Source organism: Nomia melanderi, chromosome 14 (assembly GCF_051020985.1).
Source record: "Nomia melanderi isolate GNS246 chromosome 14, iyNomMela1, whole genome shotgun sequence".
Lineage (NCBI taxonomy): Eukaryota > Metazoa > Arthropoda > Insecta > Hymenoptera > Halictidae > Nomia > Nomia melanderi.
Window position 1 is genome coordinate 4,662,766 of NC_135012.1, and position 23,866 is coordinate 4,686,631.

Sequence of the window (23,866 nt, forward strand, 5' to 3'; positions counted from 1 at the left end):
TAGCTGCAGTTGCTGATAGATTACAAAACAACCTGGAGTTAAGGGTTAAGATGAGGTTGATACTCGTCAAACGCAGGTAATTGGTCAAACATTAACCCTTTACCTTCCAATAACGTGTCAGACTCGAGGCAAAGGTCTTAAACAGAATTTAGTAAGCATAAGTGTAGTATCTAGAATATTTAGCGTAGATTAAAGTATTGTAGGATGAATGGTTTGTTGTGCGTGCGTAAGGGCGACCAGGTCGTATTGCGACGGACCGGCGCCGGGATGATTGGAAAATAGTGTGACTGCGTTTAGAAAATCTCGAGTGGCTGAAAGAATGCGAGGAAGAGTGTCTGGAACTGAGCGACTGGACTGTGAGAAAAGCGTGTACGTGACTGCGTGAATTTTGACTATGGACGAAAGATGCGAGTGAGAAGGGTGCAAAGGTGAGAAAGACAGAGCGAATGGGGGTGTGTGTTAAAAGCGAGTGGGAATGCGTGCGAGGACATTTTGGTGAGAGACAGCGGAGAAGAACATTTTTGTGCATGATAGAGAGTCGTGTGTTGGCCTTCGTGGTATTAAGTTGTATTTTCACGTGTTATCCATATTGTTTCTTTATCTCATTAAATACATATATATTTATTCCTAATTCTCTTTTTACTGAAGATCCACATTTTCAATATCTAATAATAATAGTAGCCCCACTATAAACTTGGGGGCTCATCCGGGACCACTGTATAAGTATTATGCAATTCTTTTGAGTTCGAATTAAACATTATTCGTTTATTATCTTTTCAATAAATTCTTAATGACAAAGTGGATGTATCGATGAAGGTTGAAAAATAAATCATAGGGATTGATTTACTTAGTGACGCACCGACCGAAGCGAATTCTGTTAAATCTACGAGACACAAGAAAGGTAAAGCAGTCGTTACGAAGAATTTTGACCTTTTACTCTCAGCTTATTACAAAACTGTCTCGACTACATACGAGTTTTGTCAAGCGTTTACTTAACGGTCAAAGTGTCAACCCATTATTCTTCGCTCGAATTATCCAGGGCAAATCTCGAAATAATTCGTAGACATCTTGCCCATATTCATTACCTCAATCTAAAAGAATTCAACTTCCTTTGTTTCGTTCCATCTACCATAGAACCTGAGTCTCGCGTTGACCACAGATCTTCTTTCGCTTGTATCTCATGAAGAATTTCATTGTTATATTCATTTTTCAATCGCGTTATAGGGAGTCCTACTATATTGTTTTCCTTTGGAATGGAGATAACGAAATACAGGCAAAGAATTCATCGACAGAGCGTTTTGAAAGTCTCTTTATAGAGTCGCTGGTTAGTCGGAGACTGTTCGAAAACAGTTGTCCCTCGGTCTGGACTAGCCTTAAGGGTGTCCGCGGCGTTTGCGGCGTTGGCCATGGAGAAATCACGGTGTCTCGGCTGTAAATAGCGGCGTGCCCCCGTCCCCGGCCGTAAACGGCGAGAGGTGGGCCGGCAAGCGTGAACGTGAACGCGAACGCGCGCACGTTGCTAGGTGTGAAACGTAAAGTCACCGATCTCGGGGGCCGATGCACCGCGGATCGCGGGTATCCTTGCTGAGGTCGGACGCGGGGATCTATTCCGAAGGTCGTTGCCTGCTCGATATATACGGTGTGCGTGGAGAATCATCGTGCAGCATCCGCTCCGACCAACCGATACGGAACCGTGAAGCTGTGCGACCTTACAAGAACTTTTCTGGTTTTTGCTGGTTTAGTTGGTTGGAGGAAAAAGAGTTTGAAGTAGAGAAAAAAAGAAACAGAGAGAGAGAGAGAGAGAGTGGAGGTATGTGTAAGAATAATGAGGTGTGTTGAAAATTGGAGCTTCGATTTCTTTGGAATACATGATAATGGGAATTGAGGTGCTCTCGTTGATAGATTTGTTTTTGGATTGCGGATATTGAAGATTGAGAAACTTTTGGTTTCTGGAAGCTTCAAGATGAAACGTGAGAAGAGAATTCTGGTTCTTCTGGATTCTAAAAGATTTCTTAGTCTCTTGAGTATGAGAATTCGAAACGTAACCGAAGCTAATGCTTGCTGTTGAGATGTAATGATGAACTGAGGTGTGCTGAAACTTGGAGTTTTGGTTTCGAGTAGATGACAATGGAAATTGTGGTGCTCTTGTTGATAGATTTGATTTTGTATTAGGAATATTGAAGATTGAGAAGCTTCAACTTTTAAAGCTTCGAGAAAAAACGTGAGAAGACTTTTTAGTTCGTTTAGACTCCAGAATAAAGTAGCACAGATAATTTTCACGTATACCAAACGTTTCAACGCTGCATCGCGTCGCCTTCATTAAAGAACCGAAATCGACGGAAACCAATTTCCCAAAGGACACAATCCCCGTTCAGGAAGCGGCAGCTTGGAACTCGTTCCTAGTTCGCAAGCGATCCGATCTCTTATGGCACCCAATTAGATTCGAGAAATTGAAGAGAACCTTTTTCAGGCTTCCTCCTTTTTTTCGGGCGACGATGATGATGTCTTGATTACCGTTTTTATCGCTCTTTGTTTACAATTTAATAAACCAGGTAGGAAGACTATGCACAACCGAGACGGAGTAATTAATCCGCGTTACGTCAGGATCTTAATGACGGTAATGACAACGATCACGATGGCCTGGAGCTTCTTGGAAGACCGTGGCAAGGTCGCAGTGTTTTTTCTTAACGGACGGCACTCGTTGAAAATACGGTGGCTCGTTTGTTCGCGCGTTCCCTCGGAACAATGCGGCGTAGACATTCTTACGAAACTGGTTCACTGTTATCGTACTCTTATCCTGCTCTTAATGATATCCTCTCGCGATACGTTATTCGGAATTTTGATAAGCGTCCTTCAGACGAACCTCGTACGCGCCGATCCACGATCGAACGATAATGCGTGCAACATTTATTGGAAAATTGCTTAATTTTCCACGGTAGATTCTTATCGATTCTCGTTACTAAGGTCTCGCGTCTTCGGTCTCGTTACTCGCGCTAAAAATCCGCTAACGATGCTAACGCATCCTGGCGAGCAATTAACACTGAAGGTAAAATTCCACGATAATTTCCTAACAGTTCGATAAGCAAAGCCATTTTCCAGATACTTCCAAAGTTAATTTGAACAAATGATAAACAAGACAATAAATCACACAAGCAAACAAGAAAAGCTTAACGCTCTGTTCTATACTATTCTAAATATACGAACGCTCAATCACCCGTTCCCGTTTCTCGGTAAAAAGAAAAAGCGACGAGGCTGATACTCGACGGTCACGAAACCGACGCTCGTATTCGAACAACGGCGCGCTAATTGGCATTTTTAAGGAGGCATCGATCTAATTTAATCCCGACCCGACTAATTATTCCGATGAAATAGGGGTAGCGTTTACAACGGTCGTAAACCGCGCATGAAAGCGAACGACAGCGACGATTTTTCGAATATTAAACGGTCATTTGTATACAGAAAATATGTTCCAGCAATTAGCGGCTGGGAATGTAGGTCCCGCGGGACTCGATCTATCGGGAGCAATAAATAAACAGAGAAAAATGAAATAGAACGGGATAATCGATCTTCGGAGGATAGCTCTGGCTAAGCAAACACCTATAAACGGGGATCGTCCGTGTCCCCCGAGGATGATCATGGCGCCGTGGTTATATTCGATGCCCGCGGAAGCTTTTGATTGCGAATTAACCTCATTAACGACAATTATCGTTCGTATTAATAGCAATGGCCGGCCGGATAGCTGCTCCGACGGCCCTTGTACAGCAGGATCGACTCGGGGAGGAAAATTAAATGGCCACGAGCGGTTACGTATTGTATAAGAAAAACGACTATCGCTCAGCTAGAGGGCACAGTTCCTTAGAGAGTGAGATTAGGTTTGTGGAAGAGGGTGCTCTGAGCTTGGCTTAGTGAGAATATCGAGGACACTCATCTGTCTTCTGAAGATGAGAGACTAAGGGAGACAAATGAAGAGAAAAATCTAGGATAGAATCTTTGTAATAACTAGATGAATATTTTGTTACATTTGATATTCAATACTTTTATTTACTGATATCTATATTTATTACTTTGCGCTACCATTTCTTGCGCCGCTGTGATTAACACGTTAAGAGCCACGTCAGTCACTGATGACGCTTCTGAATTACTTGGAAGATGTCGAATGAAAGTAATTGATAATTCATGTTAACGCCGATTTTAATGAATTCTTGCGAGTTGATAGCTCAAGTTAACAAATAACTAGACTTGATATTTAATATATTTCATTATAGATGCACGTACCGTTGTAGCGAACCTGGCACTCGTGACGTTATAGGGGCGGAGACAGTCGCTCCAATTGCGGGTCTGGAAACGGCTATCCCCACTCTTTGTCGCGTTATTAGTGTGCGTGAACGCCTCAGCGAATCATATACCACAACCGAAAATTCATTTGAGCAAGGCGTGCGCCGTAGAATCTGACCACTGACGCGAAAGTGCCAAGTTCGCTGCAATGGACGGTACGATTTGACCGTGATGAAGATTTTCAACATCACTTAACAAACACGAATATTATTCGATTTATTCGAATTCAAAGTAAACATTATTCTTCTGTAATCAATTATTATACTTGAGAGCAATCATAGACATAGAATATGCCTACAATTTTCCTCTTTTCCCAATAAATTACTAACGACAAAGTAGTCGCATCGAACAGAATTGAAAAAGGAATCATGGGGTAAGGGGTTAAAATCAGCGTCAACGCGTTGGCTTCGTTCCCTTGTAAGAGACGAACGAAGGAACGAACGGAGACACGAAAGAAGCAGCTGAAGACGGCGAATCTCTCGAAAGAGTGGCTCCCGAGTGAAAAGAAAAGACGAACGGTCAAGGTTTTTGCTGGCGGAGTGCAAGGACAGTTGCTGGGAGAGGACTCTCTCGATCCGTGGAGAACGTGATCGGCGTCTGAGACGCGATTACCTCGGCAGAAACGCTCGTAAACGCGTCTGGGGATTGCAACAGACGCCTCGCGCACCGAAACGCGCGTCCACGAACAATGACTGAAAACAATTACGATAAGGTCCGTTGTCCGACGGGAGGAAACGGGGCAGCCGAGATAACGATCGGTTATACCATGCGACTTGATTTACTTTATATCCTCGCCACGGGATCGAGAATGCATGGGGAATTCGCTTTCCAGGGTGATAAGAACGATCGCGCGATAAAATACGGACACTCGCGTTATTAGCAGGCCTGCGACGTGATTTAGTATTCGTTTAGGAAACCGATATTATGGCTTGCGATTCCGGTAGTTTTCTTCTCAGTTTTTCTGCTTCGATGGCGGGGAACGATGGTTTATTGGATTTCATCTATGACCTGTGGAATTTTCTTGTGGTGGGCAGCGAACGTTAAATTTAATGAAGAATATATTTGTCGTTTTGGAATTCTAATAGTGTGCAATTTTAACCCTTTGCACTCGAGAGACTCTCAGTCACCACTTGATTTCATGTAGTAAAACTATAAAATTTGACATTCAATATTGAACTGTACATAATGCATCGGTGTGTAAAATATTCGGATAAAAAAGCTTTGTTTCTCACTTGCGATTTTTTTTTGAGTTCATTTAAAAAAATATCGTCTGTGTCTAGTTCCGAGTGTAAAGGGTTAATACAGTTCTTCATCGTTCAATTTTGTGTAATCTTTTTGTCTTTTGTAAGGATTAGTTGTTTGGAAAGATATCGAAATTCAGAGAAGTTTTTTCTTCTAAATTTAGGAGAGTTTGCGGTAATCGAGAGTATTGAGACGTTATTGTAGAATTTGAAGGCAAACCAGTGGATTGACAAGAACGTTTTACAATTCTGTTGCAGGACGACGGTGGTATCGAATACTTCAACACGATAGTGGTGCAGCCACACCTGAAGCTGGTCACGAACCAGGGCAGAGGTTTTCACGTGAGATGTCGGTACCAGACGCGAGACAAAGTAGTTACGAACGACCAGACGCACGTGGCCATGCTGCAGTCCCTGCCGTTGCAGGTGAGAATGCATTTCCTCCGTTTCCAATTTCGAAACGTTCCACCGCGGCCAATTACCTTTCGCAGCCGGCAAAACCAATAAACATTTTGATCGCGTGCAAGCCAGGTGTTTTGCGAAATGAAGAAAATATTTAAAATGCAATTCGGCCTGCAGTTACCAGGAAACGCCGCGTGAATATTCCGCCAACTTGGCAAACAATCGTTCTATCTGCGTTCGTGATCAAGTTGTACGATGAATCTGTGATCTGCTATTAAAAAGATTGAAAGAACCATATCGAAAGGAGGAAATTAAAGATCGAGATACCAGCAATAGATGAACATTAGTTACACAAGAATCTTCATGCTTGAGAGTTGATGAGAATTGAAGGAAATTGAGAGCTTATACAAATATTTGCTCGATAAATTAATTAACACTCTATAATACCCGATCAGACGGTGAAGATTTCAAATAGAATTCAACGAACATGAATATTTTTCAATTTGTTTCAATGCAAACTATATATTCCTTTGTTATCAACGATTATACTTCAAAGCAAACGTTGATATAGAATACCTACAATTTTTTCCTCATTTTCAATAAATTATTAATAAAAAAAAGTTAAATTAATCACAGTTCAGAAAGAAATCGTAAGGCATCAGGTTACGCGAAATAAAATCGTAAGAATCTCGTGTTCACGCGGGAATTGCACAAGTTTTCCGTGTGGAAGCTAGGATTCTCGCGATCTAGAATCGTTAATAGACAAGCAACAAATGTTCCCGACAGGCAACAGCTCCTATGCCAGGATGCACGATGAAGATCTTCAGCGGAGATCCAACGAGGCATCAAGTGGCGGAAAACGTGAAGATCGGAGACCCCCTGACCTTGGTCATTAGCATCGACAAACAGGAAATGTTCGGACTGAAGATCTCCGATTGCCTGGTGCGCGACGGCCTGGGATGGGGGGAGCAGAGGCTCATAAACGATGAAGGGTAATTTCATATTACGTTATTTTCCATGAATCACTTATCGCCCGTTTCCACCGTAGAGTTTCTCTTTCCATCTTTTTCCAGAAAGCTAAGCTATTGCTTCCTTGGTTCTCACGGGATTCCTGTTACCTATTTTCTCTACAAATATCTCGCTCCCTGTTTCACGCGAGCCACTTATCTTCTACGTTCCACGGATCCCTTTCGCATTTTTTGCTATTAACATATTTTTCACTCTTATCTACCTCTTATGTATTCTTCCTTTGATGTTTTCCTCCAACTTTTCCTCGTCTCCTTCCCATAAACGCTTAACCTCCTGTTTTCTACAAATATTTTCCTTCCTGATTTCCTCGAATTTCTTCTCTATCATTTTCTACTAATTATTCGTTCACTTCTTGAACATTGTATTGCCTATTTGTTTTCTATGTTCTGTTGCGTGTTTCTCTTTCAAATGTTGCAAGAACCTAAATTCCTGCGTTTCAGAAACGTTTCGTTCCCTGTTTTTTTGTATTCCTGCCATGCAGACGACTAATAATAAACAGAACAACGTCCTCGGTGAACAATTCCAGTATCCGTACGGACGTATTGCCCGCGTCAGAGCGTTCGATGAATAATTCAAGGGCCGGAATTCAGGGTACAAAGCGGGCCGGTTCAGCGACTTCTTTTCATAAGCAAATCAGCTGATGTGACGCGGACAGGTTGTTGCGCGCGTACACTTTCCCTCTCGACCCGTTCCACGCGGTACCAAAAACTTACGATTCAACGACCGCGCGACTTTCTGTTTCGAAATTGGACGTTTCAAAAACTCGATAAAATCCTGTGAATTCCAAACTTAACATCTGTGGTACAGAAATAAAATAAAAACATCGCATTAAATTCGAAACTGGGTCCCAGAAATACGAAAACTCTATTCAATTTCAAACCTATATCCTGTAAATCACAAGAAGTCGTTTCAATTCTGATGTCCTGTCTTTGAACTTCCATCGTAACATCTGTGTCACGAAAGTAAAAGAAAAGCATCGCTTTAAATTCGAAACTGTGTCCCAAAAATACGAAAACTCTGTTCATTTTCAAACCTACATCCCGTAATTCACAAGAAGTCCTTTCAATTCTAAATCCAGTCTCAGATGTAAAACCTGCTCGAAAGCACGCCTAATTCAAAAAACAAGCCTGTATCTCACAAGCGAAGGAAGGTCCATCGAGTTAAAAGGGCACTGCACGTGAAAAGCAAAAGGAAGGTCCACCGAGTTAAAAGGCACTGCATGTGAAAAGCAAAACGCGTCGCGAAAGCCATAGGAAGCTCCTTTGAATTTCAGAAACTACCCCTACAAATAAAGGGAAACATCCCGTTGATGTTCATCCCGTGGCCAAACGATCGGCGGTACAAGACGATTCCGTGGCCACGGCGGGAGGATAAGGCGCGTTTATTCGAGGTACAGTTCATTGGGAATTCCATTTCTATTTCAGTTGCCCGGTGGACGGCGAGATTATGGGACAGTTCACGTACAACGAGGACAAAACGGAGGCGAAGGTGAACTTCCAGGCGCACAAATTCCCCTATACAGCGAGCGTCTACTACCAGTGCAACGTCAGATTGTGCGTGAAACACGACGGAGGATGCAGCAACACGGTAATAAGAAATTCCATTCGGCCCGTTAGGTTCGCGCGGCTCAAATCCCCCTTAATCCTGCCCCTTAATGCCACCGCGGATTACCAACACGATCATCATCTCTTAATAGCATAATAATCGTTTAGCGATATCGGGCGAAACGGGAATCCAATCTTCTGTTATTGCTAAGAGGACAAATAAACAAGCCTACTCTTCCACGTGTATTTTTAGCGGCGGCACTCACGGAAAAGAAACGAGCCGAACAAAGAAATAAAAACAACGAGCAACGACCAAGTACACAAGGTTTCCTTCATATTTATGAACGATAATCGCGTAACAATCATTCGACGAACACGTTTGGGTGCGCTGAATCATCGAATACTATGAGATTTCTATGGTCTCTTTTGAATAAAATATTCGGAAGTTTCTTCGGTATTGATCGAAGTTAACGTGGTATTCATGGAAATCGTTTATCGGTTAAAGTAAAATTACGTTGAAATGCATGTTGCGATTCGTTGAAATTTTCGGTTCGTCGGGAAGAGGTGTCACAGTCGTAACGGAGAATTTTAATTGATTTTATTTACTTTTCTTGAATACCAATTATATGGCACTTTCCCATGATCAATCGCTAGAGTAAACGTAGACATGGGATAAGGGTTGAATTCTTTTCTTGTCCTAATGCGGTGTTACCGTGAACCAGTTTTCTCGAGCAAAGTTGTAAAAGAAATCGTGGGTCAAGGGTTAAACGCGGAAGAGCGCGTTGCGAGATCGATCGGAGATTCCGCCGTTGTTTTGGACGTTCTCCAAAAGAGGCAATCAACATTCCGTTGTTGCAGCCACCGGCATGCAATTCGGTGTCGAGGCGACGCAGGGACACTGCGAATGAGAACGCGGTGAAGGGTGTCGAGGGCCTGGACGGCGGCACACCGGCGACTATCGAGGTTTACAGCGGACTATACGTGAACGAAGCCTCGGACATCGGCTCCAAGTCTGACTACAGCGATGACGTCTTCAGAGAAAGGGTGAGCGATGACAAATCGAATCGAAAGACTAGATCTTTTAACCCTTTGGGCGCTGAATACTCTCAGCCGAAACGTTTCGCGTGGACGGAATATTCTTTTGCTCGGCCTGTCATCTGAAGATCGATGAACTATGTTAACCCCTTCACCTACAATATCGTGTCAGACTCGTGACGAAAATCTTAAACTGAATTTCACAAATTTAAGTGTTATTTATATTTTCTTTTTATATAAACCAAATATTGTATTTCTATCAGCAATCGTTAACTTTTGGAGTCAACTTACACATAGAATTAACATCAAAATTGTTTATTTTCCTAATAAATGATCAACGATAAAGTAATTATATCTATCGTAGTTAAGAAATAAATCATAGGGGTTAATTCGTACAAGCCATAATTAAGTTGTAATTCTGATTCCTCAGTTTCGTCGCATTGAATAATGTTAAGAACAAACGTGTCAGATCAAAAATATTGTAAAACGCATATTTACGTCTATAGCACTCAAAGGGTTAAAATTACACGTTGAGACAAGATCAACAGGTTGACCGCGAATAACTAAAGGGTTGTAACGCTTTGTGGTCGAATGTCGTCGTAATGGCGACTTCGAGCTTCGATATCTAAAATTGAAAACTGCACATAAATAGTTTAATTGTTTAACACTAGAACAACCGAGCATTTGATACGATTAACATGTAATACCCATAAAAATTGTAGTAATTGGTTATTATCAATTTCTTCAGACATTCATTGTAGTATTCAAGTGAAACTATTTACTTTCAAGATCATTTCGAATATTCAATGCTTTTAAGATATCAATAATTAAGAAATAAAAACTGGTACGGTAGTTCTAGTGTTAACAAAGAAGACTGACATATGGTTTCTTTTCTTTCACTATTTAAGACTTTGATGGATTATTCAGTTCTTTATGAGAAGGAATGTTAGAAGTTTAAAGCAATCCGCAAAGAAATAATGATAACAAACGCAAATGGTATTAGAATTAATCAACAATGATTTCGTACCATGGCTGTTAACCCTTTGCACTCGAAAGCTTTCTATTAGAAATGTTCAATACTTTTCAACGCAATGTACACTCGTCTGACACAGGTCAAATGCACCTATAATATATCCTAACGAAAAACTAAAGCATAATGAAGAAGAATTACATGTTTATCTGAAAAAGTAAATAGTTTATCGTTGAAAGAATTAGTATTATTTTGATTTTAAGATGACGTGTATACTCGTCGAACGCTGTTAACTGGTTAATTGAATTATACTCTAATCTTCTATCGCGATTCTCGATGGACCTTCGGACTAATACCGATTTCCATCTGATATGTATCTATAATAAGCAACTGTGTTCGCAATGTCTGTAACTGACCTAAACGTACGACTAATTTCCAGACAATCGACGACCCAAACAGCATCTGCATCTCGCAAAGGAGCTTCGCCATCGGGATCGCGATCGCGGGTCTGATCCTGATGCTCGCGGTGGTCGCCGCCATTTTGGTTCTGCTCGCAAAGAGGCGGCACAAGAGCGTCTCGACGACAGGCTCGTCCATTTACAGCGGTCCGTACACGAACACCGCGTACAGTCACAGCAGTTAAGTAACGCGCGCGCGGAACAATTCGAGTGCCCGTCGAGAAACGGGACGGGATCGTCGACGAGAAACGAGGGAAAGAAAACTGGAAGAAGGAGGAAGCGAGGTGAAATTCAGACTCGACGAACTCTGAGCGCGAAGTCGAAGAGTCGACGACCTTGAGGAACGATCCTTCAGGAAAAAGTATCGGTTCCGGGGTCGCGGCGAGGTGCAACAGAATTTAGGTGGATTAACGAGATACCTATTGCTCAACTGCCGATGCTATTTGTCTCTATTTGTTCAGCGAGGAAGTAGTTCAGAAGAACCGATGGGTCCGGACACGTGTGACGAAGGTATCAAGGATCAGCCTATGAAACTCCTACGCGCGACGCGCGATTTTGTTACTAGTTTTCCTTTTTTTCATATCTGACAGAAAATCTTGCCACGTTTCGTTGGTGACTCGACGCTGTAGGGTCCGCGAGATGATGACCTTTTCGTTTTGTCAATTGTATAAGCGTAGAGACATTGGAGAGATCATTCTTTTAAGGAGAAGTAGATAATCGCTCTTTCGAGGAGGAAAAGCTCTTTCACGGAAAAAATGGAGCTCTTTCGCGGATCCTACAACGCACAGTTCTCAACCACTGCCCAATTGATACTGCCCAATCGTAAATTCCGTGGAATCTCGTGAACTATCGTTTCAAGCACGTGTCGCGACCTACGCCTTAGAGAAAATGGTAGCCTAGCCCCGACTACTTGGAACGAATCGACACGAATCTCTAGGATTACGTCTAATATATAAATATATAAATATAAATATGAATATAGATATATACATATGTATGTTATATACATATAATTAATGTTATTATTCTATACATACTGTATACTAGTCCGGTATACGCTGTCCTAGCTAACCCTAGCAGCCGCACTAAAAGGAAACGAGCAAAACAAAAAAAAAAACATGGCGCACAAACTGGAAAAAAATCTTCTCCACCCCATCGAGTCCGTTTGCTATCGCATTCCCCGATAATTTAACTTAATCGCCCGTGCAGAACGACTCGGTTTAGCGTTTAAGGTGAAGTCAACAGCTAGTAGGACTGTTTAAGCGAATCAAACGACCCAGTGATTTTCTATGTAACGAGACGTCCTCCTTTCTACGACTATAGCAATACATTCCTTCTCTCCCCTCGTATTTATAGTCACCTCAATGTTTGATACGTTGTTCACTGTTAAGAGGAAACCGTCTTTGATCGGGGAAACCAGTCTGAATCCTCTATTGGCGACATCCAATCGACTGTTTAAATCAACGAGGTTCCCATTAAAGTTAGTGCACGAGAAGATTGAAATGTAAAGAATACATATTTTTCCATTTATAATTACAGGCGAAGTAAACCGGAATCTTTGATCCATAGTCACCTGAGCAGTTGAAACTTCCGCGTTCAAACAAACGCGAGCGAAACAATTTATTAGAGTGATTCAAACATTCCAACTTAGAACGATTATGGATCTCCAAAAGAGGATACAGAATCAGCTCCGATCTCAGACCAGTTTCCACGGGTTTAAACGAATTATAGTTCTCTTAACCGAGAGTCATATGGGATGTATTGGTTATTACGTGCTTCGTATACGTGAGTTTCGGTCCCGTCGCCGCATAAGCGTGGCGATTACTCAGGGACTACATGTTCCACGGTGCCGTCGTGATACCGGCGACGCGGGCCCTCGCATGAGTGTGGCGAAAAGCGAGTGTATAATCCGATTGTAATCCATTTATAACGCTTAAACGTAAATTAGTTTAATTGAATCGAGGTGCTGCTCCGATGTCGGTACTCTTTAAGCGGACTGCTCTCGGTTTCACGTGGACGAACTTAAAGAACGAATACAGAGTCTGCTAACCCTGATGTAAAATTGAAAACTTGCTAAAAATTCACCGGAGATCTACTTGACGCCTCTTCAAGTACTCAAGATTTACAAAGCTGAATTTGATCAAATTTAGAGAAACTTTGTGAAGATTCCTATACTTTTAATACTAGAACTAACGAACAGTCGAATTGACTTTTCTGAAAGCTTCTTACAGAAACTCTTGGAGTTCAGATTTCTATTAATTTACAGTTATATTTGATTATTACTGAATTAATCATCTTTTTAATCATGGCAAAAAGAAGAAATCAGGAATGGAACAGTTTGACGTATATGGTAGTTCTAGTGTTAAACTTTCCAAGTATCTAGAACGGTTCTCCCATCGAAACCGGAAGCAGCATAGTACGTTTTCCGCCATTTCTTCGATTCTTCCGCGACAGAGAATCGGTAGGAACAGCTTTATCGAGGCGAGCACTTAACTGCGATCGGTTTCAACGGCGAACTCCCGCGCACAAGAATCGAGAAAAGCCGGAGAACCGACGTCGTCACGCCACCGCGTGGAGCGTTCTTAGCTTTTAATCGTCGCGAACGAGTGACTAAAGACGCTGCGGATAGCAGTCGCGTAACTGGGTCCAACGTGGTGGTGGGTACAGATCGTAAAGAGATTTACATTTAGAGAGCGACAATCGAGAACACGCCAATGTAACTCGTAACCCAATCAACTTCGAGAGCGGATCGGACAACGAAATTAACCGAAACGAGATCCATCGATTCGGTTTACGGAGGCGACATGTACAACGGCGACGGTCGCGCTTCGCGGATTGGCCTTTGCTTCCTTTATTTCTCTACACGTCTAACAGGGAAGATCGTGCTGTCGGTATTTCGAATCTCGTTTCTCCATGAATCTTCCAATTCGACTTTTCCAAATAGGCACCGGACTATAACGCTATGATAAAAACGTTAATTCTTCGTGTTACTTTTTTTTGTCTTTTTTTTTCAAATATGTTTTCATACGATTCTCCACTTACTCTGCTTTCGAACTTACGCTTTTGTTTCAAGGAAATATTGTAATATCGCATTTGAAATCGATGATCCTTCCAGTTACGTTATCTGTTCAATTCGAAATTCCGCGATAACGTGTTCTATGGAATAGAACCAAGTGCAATAACGTCGAGCGATCGGCAATCCGAAGGACTACCGTCGCGGATTGGAAACGGCCGGCGAACGCGTGACAAACGTGCGTGTCGGCGTTCGCCAGTGGCACTTGGCATTGGTTCATAGCGACATTGGGGACGAAAATGCCTTGTATAGAGACTTTTTTAAGGACACGCGAAACTACTCATGTCCCGCAACGTTTCTCTGGACCTTTGTCAACAGAACCTACAACGAACTTGTGTAAATAACGGAAACGTAATAAATCTTGTAACCATAAACGAACAGGTCTTCTTAATTACACCTTCGGAATCAGTGTGGACTGATTACGGTCCAAGTGGCAACAATCATTCACCACAATTCCTACAGTACCATTCATAATTATTATGAACATTATATTGATTTATTTATTTTGGAAATTAGATATTGGAGTATTGCTAACAATTTAACCCTTTAATACTAAAACTACCAAACAGGTCAAATGATCCATGCCTGATGTCTTCTTTTTGCAATTATTAGTAAAGTAACAAATGTTTCTTTGAGAAATTATTAAAGGAATTCAGCACTACGCAAATTGAATTGTAAATCAATTAAAGTCTGAACAGATGCACTCTTGGAGTTTCTATAACGAAATTTTCAAAAGTCAATTGCACTGCTTGGTAGTTTTAGTGTTAAACTCGCGGTTTCCAATCTGGGAGGCGCCAAAATTTTTAATAAAAAATAATATCTATACTATAATATCTATAAATAAATAAACTTCATACCGTAACGTAACAGTATAAATTCAGTGAAGTAATGTTCATTTTGTAATAAAGTTATTATTACTTAAAACGTATCTATATTATTACATCTATTAAAAGATAGGGTGGCGCGAAAAAAAATTTTATTTAGGTAAGCGTAGTAGCGTAAAGGTTAGAAACCGCTGCCTTAAACTGAATTTATGTGAAATTATTTTTATTCTTCATAAATAAATTTAATTCAAGCCGACACGATGTTGTAAGTCAAGAGCTTAAGCTTCACATAATATCTAATTATAAATGGTACTATGTATTGCTGATATTATTCAAAATATTACAGTACGCCATATTGAATTACAAATCATATAACTTTGACTTACCCATCTGGGCGTCCCTGGGCTCCAATTGACTGATCCACAACCTTGTTCCCTTGATCATCAACTCATTCTTGCAGTCATCTTTCACACACACATCCACGCACGCTAATTACAAACTTACGTTCAACCGATTATGACCAGTGAAGTGTTCAAATATTTCTCCCGCCAAGTGCCATATTGAATTACAGATGGAAAAGTTTTGACTAACTGATCTTAGCATCCTTCGATTAAAACTAAAATTCACGGATTAATCGAATTCGATCCACTTCCACGTAATCATCGCGGTCGTCGATATCATTCTCGCCGTCATTCCGCATACACACAACCGAGCACGCTAATTGTGAAACGAAATGAGCGTGGGTAAACATTAGCGGCAACTGAGCACGCGATATTCGCAGCACCGAACTTGAGGAAAGACTGACCCGGAATCTGGAAAGGAAGGACATAGGAAATGTTTACGTTCAGAGTCACCTTTTCCCTGAACCACTGTAATAATATTTGTGGAGAATTATTCTGTGAACGAACCGTGCAAACCATGTACGGACCTGTTGTTGACCGAGCTACATTGGGCACGTGTGGTCAGGTATAAACTAGATAATCAAACAAGGATATCTTACAATGACAGACGTTGATTTATTGCTAATTACTTGAAACCAGATGGTGGTTCCAATTGCTTACCATTCAAAACGGTCGAGGCATCGTTTAAACCCATTTTCCCCTTGATTTTCTGAGGAACAATCCGAGCGTCCCTCCACGGTTGAAACAGAAACCGTTGCAAATGAATATTTCGAATGGCTGACCGCTAGAGGTGCTGCTGTCGCTCAGGGCTGTACGACGCGTCGTCAATACCTGGCTCCTAATAGAAACCACATTTTCCACGATTTCAAATTACACCTTTTTTTTTCTTTCACTAAACATTTCGATTATCAGTGTTTGTATTTTAGTGTTAAAAGAAACGTCATCAATCTAAATATTTGTAAATCTTTTTGAATATTTATGAAGATTGAATACGTTCGAATAAATTGTAAGTCACTTGCGAGTATTCTTGGGTGTACGGCACTGAACCTTGACGGTTGAAATGAGCGGGAGATTCGATTGTACAAAATGAGAGACGTTGGAAGGGAAAGAATACTTCAGGGGCAAAAATGTGAAATGATAAAATTATAAATAATATATATATATAAATAATGTATAAAAAATATAATGGACCGCGGAAATAATTTAATGGTCTCGCGGAGTATCAAACGAGAGTGTCTTTTTTTTATTGAATTATATATAATTCGTTTTTGGAAAATATTATATATATATATATATATGTATATAATATAACAAGAAATATAATTAGACTGACATGAGTTCTATCAAATTGTCCGGCTCTCTATGATGTTGTGCATCTTTGGGTTGGTAGTATAGCTCTTTGTTTCCATCATACGATTCCTAATCTCGCTTTCACCTTCTCGGTCACCTTCGCGATGCGTTTGCATACGAATCCTCTTCGATTCGTCGTGGTTCTCCATGGTGTTTTTCTTCCCTTCCCACGCACACACGCTCTCCCACCCATTCATTCCATCCAACTTATCTCCTCCGTGTAACTCTTTGAGGATCATACTGCTTCACCATCCCCGCAACTACTTTTGTACCATTTTTTTTTTATATCCTACAACATGATCCACTGGGAACGGAACTCCGCCATTAAAATTCAACTGAAAGAATTGAAATGATATGAGAGGATAATTCAGATGTGAAAACAACCTCTTTTCAGAGACCATTCGTTTCCCTTGAACCAATTAAGAACATTGGGAAGAGGACTATAATTACAGTTCGTTACCCATGACATTACTCAGAATATACCTTCGAATGAATCGTCTCCTCTGGGAAATGAAGCTCCATTCCTGATGGATCATCAGTGTACAATGTCGCAGAAAGCTTCCTCTCGCTAATCAACGCACAAAAATTATACAATTCCTTGTTCAACGTACATCCAACTGGTTCGAGTATCTGCCAAACCTGGGCCTCAAAGAGTTAACATCAATCTCAACATTCGGCCCGCAAACGATCAGTGAACATGTCTGTGAACATTCTCCCTGTTGCTTATACCCCAAACAAGTATAAGTTTGTTGTTCCGTTCCTTTCCCTTTGTGTCTTGATAATTAAGAGTACGAGTCGCGAGCTCAGACCGCATACGCTCAGTCCAAACCGAACGGATCTAAGCTACCGAGAAAGTGTGTCCGAGAACAATGTTACCTGGTGATAAGACTTCTAACTTTATGATAACTGAGTGGCAAGTGCTTCAGATTGTCCCTTTCGTCGAGTAGTGGCTGCACGGTTAAATGGAGGAAGGAAAACTAACTATCGATGAAAAATACATTCGTTCCGAGTAAACCAAGTCTGTGGACGGAGTTCTCAAGACCGACGAGGAGGTAGCCGCAGAGTTGAACATCGGTCAGGGAGCAGAGGTATGTGACGTGGAGGTGAAAAGGAACAAACAAAAGGTGGAGGTGAAAAATTATGACCTGTGATCAAGACTGGGAACGAGGTTGATAGATGAATGATCTCTCGAGCATCCTAAAAGTGGAGCTACATGGCAGTTACCTGTCTACACTTATCGCAGAGAACGCAGGGAATGACCTTTGCTAGTGAGAATTGTTAAGCATCAGCAGTTTCAGAGTTGTTAGGAAGATGGCTGAGACCATGCAGAAACGAAGAGCAAACGATCGGGCATGATCCGCGAGAAAAATGAAACTGTAAGCTGCTCGGGACTCGCATCTGGCGTCACATCGGTTCAAGGACATCCAGCCTTAAACATGTTCACTGAGGGCGAAATCGTGGCAGGATACTTCACTCTTCAACAACGAAACGTCGAGTTTCACGCCAGCTAAAACACGTCTGATGCAGAGATGGGCAAAATTTTCACGTGAAAGACAGCTCTTCGAATAACGAACAAAAGACATTGAACCACTTACGCGCATTGCTCGTTCATCGAACACCGGAACTCCAATCACAAAAACAAGAGGATGTTTCGATTAGAACTAACAACAACGACAACGACAACAAAAAGGAAAAAAAAAGAAACGAATGAAATCGAAAATGTTCTAAGTGAGAGAGTAATATCTATGCAAGTTGTTCGATCATCTGTGATGCTTGGCATGTCGATTTTATTTCTAAAAAGGATCAAATTTCACCCATCGACAGTCCCCGGAGAGATCAGTGACGGATCGCGATCTGTTTTCTGCGTCCCGCACAGTTTTTCGAACAGAAACAAAGGAATTTGAGACAACGACGACCGACAGTCACTGATCCCCGATTCTCGTTTGCTCGCTCTGCGAGAACAGTCCAAATACCACGGGAAGCGCGGGGAACGATAAGCTGCTCGAACGTTCCCCGGCTTCCCGCAAAGTCAGTCGATCACGATTACAAGGGGGGGGAAAATGAATATGTCGTCTAGGCTAGTCAGAAACGCGAACACCAAGCGATTTAACGGCGAAACGTGTGCGAAGGACCAAGCAAAATTTGTTCGAACTTAAATAGTAAACGCTTAACGAGCGTCATCGACGTTGGCGGTGCAGTCAACGGAAGGTGATCAGGAAGATGCGAACTTTCAATGAAAAGCGTCGAAAACTTCCTCTCCTCTTCTTTTCCTCTTCTAATAAAACGCGTGCTGCTCGTTCTCCATCTTCCTCGCTCCCTTACATGCTTCTCGCACGCGAATTTCTTCACTCTCTCGCTCTCGCTCTCTCTCTCTCTCTCTTTCTATCATTCTCGCTAGCATCAATCCCCTTTTGTTTTATGTTGCATACAAAAATAGTAGGAAACGAACGTGAGGTCTTGCGAAACTTACAATGACTTTATCACCCGTTCTCCTCGATCGTTAGTTTAATAGTTCCTCGATCATCCGACGACCGGATGTCGATCATCGTCATCGACATCCTCTCGCTCTCTCGCGCTTTCTCTCTCTCTCTCTCTCTCTCTCTCTCTCTCTCTCTCTCTCTCTCTCTCTCTCTCTCTCTCTCTCTCTCTCTCTCTCTCTCTCTCTCTCTCTCTCTCTATCTCTCTCTATGTCTCTCGCTCTCCTGTCATCCCTGCATTCTAGCATTGTATTTTTTTTCACTTTTTTTTACTTTTTAGAATAGCCCAGGCGAATTTTACGAAAAATCACTTGTGGCGACGACGCTTGACGCACCTGGTTGCCGCGCCGACGTTCCCCTCTGCTGGTCTCGTCGAAGCCTCGTTCGAAATAAATAGTAAATGGATACGTAAACGGTCGCGCGCGCGGTCAATTAAATATCGCCGGGCGGCGCGCGGGGGCGTCGAGCGTCCGATAAAAGCGTACACGCGAGCGAAATGAGTAAATAAATAAACGTGACCGTGCAATTGGCGATTACGACTTTGGTTCAGCTGTTCCGGTCGCGCGTACATTCGCGCATCCGCCCGCGAGCAACGATCGTTCGACGGCGTACAGGCTGTCCTGAAACGTGAAAGCAAAGTGAGATTTCGAAGAAGAACAATGGATCTGTTGGACGAAACAACACAAATGGGAAATGTCAAATAAAATTCAACCTGATCCTCGAACTTGAGTATACAATTGATTCTCTTCGAACCGAACGATTCCCCGAGTAAAATTTCGAATCCTTGTCCCATCAGTCGTTTCCATACGCAATTTCCACGAGTTTTCTAATTAGCAACGGACATTCTGTACAGTCAATACACAGAAATGATAATATCGCACGTTGCTCGCGGACGGTTCCTCTCCATAGCCGATAATCCAGTTTCGTTATATATATTTTTTTCTTCTTTTCTGTTTTTGTTAATTACGTCTTAGAGAGATTCGTGAACTGCTTTTTTTTTGCTTCGTGTATCTGTGTGTGTGTGTGTGTGTGTGTGTGTTTTGTGTGTGTGTGTGTTTTGTGTTCCTTTTCGTTATAGGTACAATTATCTTCATTTTAATCACTACGACGACTTTAGGTACAGTTAAACACTACGGTTGTGCGCCCATCTCTTTAGAATCGAAGTCTGGCTAACGTGTGTGTCCGGTGTTCGCGTTATCGAACCAACAATGTTTCCTTTGTTGGTCCCCGGTTCCCGATCGACTCGGACCTCGGCTTCGCATGGGAAACCGGTTCACAGGAATCGAACGGCTCTCATCGATCGATCCCAGAGATCTAGTAAAAAGACAGGCACACCTTCACCTACGTTCTGAAGTACAATTCACCGTAAGCGAAGCTTCTGGATGGATTCCACTTGGTTTTTTAATTCCCGGTCAAGGATCAACGCGGACCGAACAGGATCCAGCGACCGAACAACATTCCCCTCCAGGGATTCGAGCCGCGTCGATCCGTGAATTGTTAAACGTTTTCTTTTCTTTTCTTTTCTTTTCCTCACAGACGAAAAGATTAATTTTTTTTTCTTCTTAATCTCTGTTTAATTACGACGATCACGCGTTACCATCACCGCTGGCGAACTGATATACACACGCGGATAGAATCGGGCTCTGAGAAACGGCGTCTCTGTGCTTGCTCGTTAGCTCGGACATCCTGTGAACTGTGTGTCGTGTTTGTGACTTAGAAGCGTGCCGTGAGAAGCTTTGGAAGACGAATCATAGTTACACCGTGTGTGTACTCTCTTCTATTAACGGTTCTATCCTTGGATTGCTATACCGGTTAAAGGGTTTCACCGCTTGAAAAATGTTCTTTCCTCGAGCCAGGGTCTTCCAGGGAACATTAACAGCTCGGTTACTCGTGGATATTTGAATCTAAAATTAAACATTGGCTTAACAAGGTGTCACATAAGAAACTAATTTTAGTAGTGCTAAAGATACTGGACAACTGACGTTGTTAAACAGTGGCTGGTTTAATTTCTACTTTATCAAAATATGGATGTATACCTCTGGCTTGATAGTCAAAGCACGGTAATCTTCTTCCTTTGGCGTGTTTTGGGTTCGAATGAAGTATAAAATTCCAATTCCTCTTTAAGTTGTTGGTTCAGATGTAAACTTTAGGGACATCGATGTTCGTGTACCCCGTGATCCTGTGTTCCAGACAAAACATTTTTCAACGCTTCAAAGGACAACGTATGTCCATTTGCCAGTGAATCCCCTTAAAGACAGCGCTCTGACTGAACATCAAATTCGATTTTCTTCTAGACAGGCGGAACGAAAAGTGAAAAACGATGTCTGAAAGACGCATCGACCAGGTTCTCTCTGATGAATTGCTAAGCTGTGATGGTTTCGCGCTACTTAACTACTTCTGTGTCGAACTAGATATATAGACCATGTACTGAATACGTTTACAGGTTCACTCGGAGCGGCGTTAACGTGTACCGAAAACGGTTTGTTCGTCGAAGATTTGAAGATCGAGACGGTAACGATGTCAAAGAAACTAGAACACGCTTGCGGATCATTTCATCAGGCTTCTTATTCTTAATGCCCCTTCTAAGTCGATGCAAAGTAACGCTTCTCTAATACCGTTGTAAAGTTAATAAATTATATGTTAATTCACGAAGGTACAATTTCACGGTTCAATCGAGAGTCTGGAAAGACCTGTACCGCATCATAGAGATCAAAGAAAAAAATCTCTAACTGTGTCAGCGTTCTCACAATCCTGCGAAACATAAACCAGAAGCTTTCATCGAAGGGCTCTGAACCTTCTCGTTAAAAAGGCCGACATCTAAAAGCGTTTTCTCGATATCAAAAATTGAGGTAGCAAATAATTTCACTCTGGATCGCGACCGGCAGCGATTTTTCCCTTAATTCCCTTTAACACTAGAACCACCGAACAGTCGAAGTGACGCATTCATCACTTTTTTTTTAAATATTTCCCTTGTCGAGATCTCGATAGGTTTGCATTGCAGTGTACGTATCAAGAGAAAAGATAATTTAATATAATATCTTCTGAATTCTCTTTCGCTATTTTTATAATTATGAAATGAAAAATTCATCTGTCCGGCAGTTCTAGCGTCACGTTAGAATTAAAACAACTCTTTGGTGGCAGTACGCAGGAGAATCAATGAGCAACGATCGTCGAATCCAGCGGGATCCTCGCCAGCAAATTGTAAACGTACTCAGCAACGTGTACATTATAATACTCGTACATTAGTGTATATTATTATTATATACGGAATTCCCTTGGCCCATCCATTTCACGGTTGGTCCAGGTAATCTCCATGTATCTTTTTGTTCGGTGTGTCCTCTGGCGTGTGTGTTTCATTATGTATTTTTAAAAGTACCACTTCTTCATCGTTCCTTAAAATTAAATCTCACATTCATATAGTTATCTGTAAAACCGCGATTAAAATATCTCCAGATATAATATACTGTGTATATATTTATACACACATATACATATGTATATATGTATATATATAATATATAATAATTATAATAGGTAAAATTCTGTTCAGTAACTCTCTGTGTATCGCTGTGTGTTGTCTATCGTGCTCCACGCCTTTCGAAGATGAAAAAAAAATATAAAAAAAAACAACGAATGAGAATAATAACGCACATTCTCTCGTCTCTGTTTCCTATGAGCACACTTGTATAGAATTTCTTTCAGCCCCCCACCCCCTGCCCCTACCCACCCTTTAATATTCCCCAAATTGGATCTTGATGATAAGTTCGAATTTCCTTAATCGATATACAGGCGACTGTTCCATCGGATTCGGTCGTTTTTATCAAAAGGGTTTTCTGTTGTTGTTGTTGTTTTTGATGAACCGTTTTTGCTGCAAAACGCGTTCTCCGTTCTCCTCGAGATGTATATATATAAATATATATTTATACATATATATTTCGGTGGCGGCGATGTGCGTTCGCGTACCCTCTCCTCCGTGGATGATTAAATAATTACGGGATTAGCGAATTAATTACGAATCTTGTCGTGTTGCGTCGCTGAACCACGGGTCCGACATCCGGTTCCAATTGTTCGTTTTTCTCGTAATCCTGCGACGTTGTTTTCTCACGTTTATTTCATCTTGTGTCTCGCCCTTATTCTCTCTTTTCTCTGTCTCTCTCTTTTTTTTCTCTCGTTTCGTCTCTCACCTTCCCACCCATTTTTCTCTCTTCTCAGGTTGGACCAGCTACCTAATATTGTACCAGTTGGTTTCGACGAGTGATTGTCACCTTCACGGTCGCTGCAAGACGAGAACATTACTTCTGAGAGCAGCACTGGTCGTTCCGCGACCGTCGTGCCTTCGTCACATACAAATGCCGGTGAATTACTGATTTTTATCATATATATATATATGAATATATATAAATATATGTATATATATATATATATATTTAGATTTTTTCAATTGTTTTGTCTTTATGTGCAAATTAGGACTGCGATAAGAACAACGTGTGTAATAATCGAGACACACCGTGAACGGTCAATCTAAAGCGTAAATACGAATAGAGATCACACGAAGGCGGATCACGTGAACATTGTGACGAATATTACTGGATTCGATTCTTTTCTTTTTTTTTTCCTTTTCTCTGTATGGCAAACCGTGGTGTTTTAACCGCGCGACCGTTAATCGTGCGATACAAAAGCCTAACGCTAGATAATTTCACTCGAACAGAAAAGATAATAAGAAACAA

General features: G+C 41.6%; 2 protein-coding genes and 1 long non-coding RNA gene across 26 annotated transcripts in view; 1 reads left to right on the plus strand and 2 right to left on the minus strand.

Moving 5' to 3' along the window:
• The window catches only part of pio (zona pellucida domain-containing protein piopio), a 107,083-nt gene extending 92,622 nt beyond the window's left edge, over positions 1-14,461 (plus strand). Inside the window, exons 5-9 of the mRNA XM_031977033.2 lie at positions 5,835-6,002; positions 6,765-6,970; positions 8,432-8,594; positions 9,410-9,595; positions 10,996-14,461. Coding sequence (XP_031832893.1) covers positions 5,835-6,002; positions 6,765-6,970; positions 8,432-8,594; positions 9,410-9,595; positions 10,996-11,199 — 927 coding nt within the window. The 3' untranslated portion in view covers positions 11,200-14,461. The remainder of the gene's footprint in view (positions 1-5,834; positions 6,003-6,764; positions 6,971-8,431; positions 8,595-9,409; positions 9,596-10,995) is intronic.
• Positions 1-15,949, minus strand: part of LOC116427088 (uncharacterized) — a 92,833-nt gene extending 76,884 nt beyond the window's left edge. The window contains exon 1 of the long non-coding RNA XR_013000133.1: positions 15,298-15,949. This is a non-coding gene — a long non-coding RNA (uncharacterized LOC116427088). The remainder of the gene's footprint in view (positions 1-15,297) is intronic.
• Positions 15,950-16,573: 624 nt separating this feature from the next.
• Positions 16,574-23,866, minus strand: part of LOC116427086 (uncharacterized) — a 48,243-nt gene continuing 40,950 nt past the window's right edge. For 20 of the 24 annotated variants that reach the window (XR_013000131.1, XR_013000125.1, XR_013000111.1 and 17 more), the window contains 2 exons: positions 21,176-23,449; positions 16,574-21,043 (listed from right to left, as the gene is read on the minus strand). The gene's annotated coding sequence lies outside the window, so the exon portion shown is untranslated. Of the gene's footprint in view, positions 21,044-21,175; positions 23,450-23,866 lie in introns of those variants that run through there. The other 4 variants (XR_013000120.1, XR_013000129.1, XR_013000121.1 and 1 more) reach the window with 4 other exon arrangements.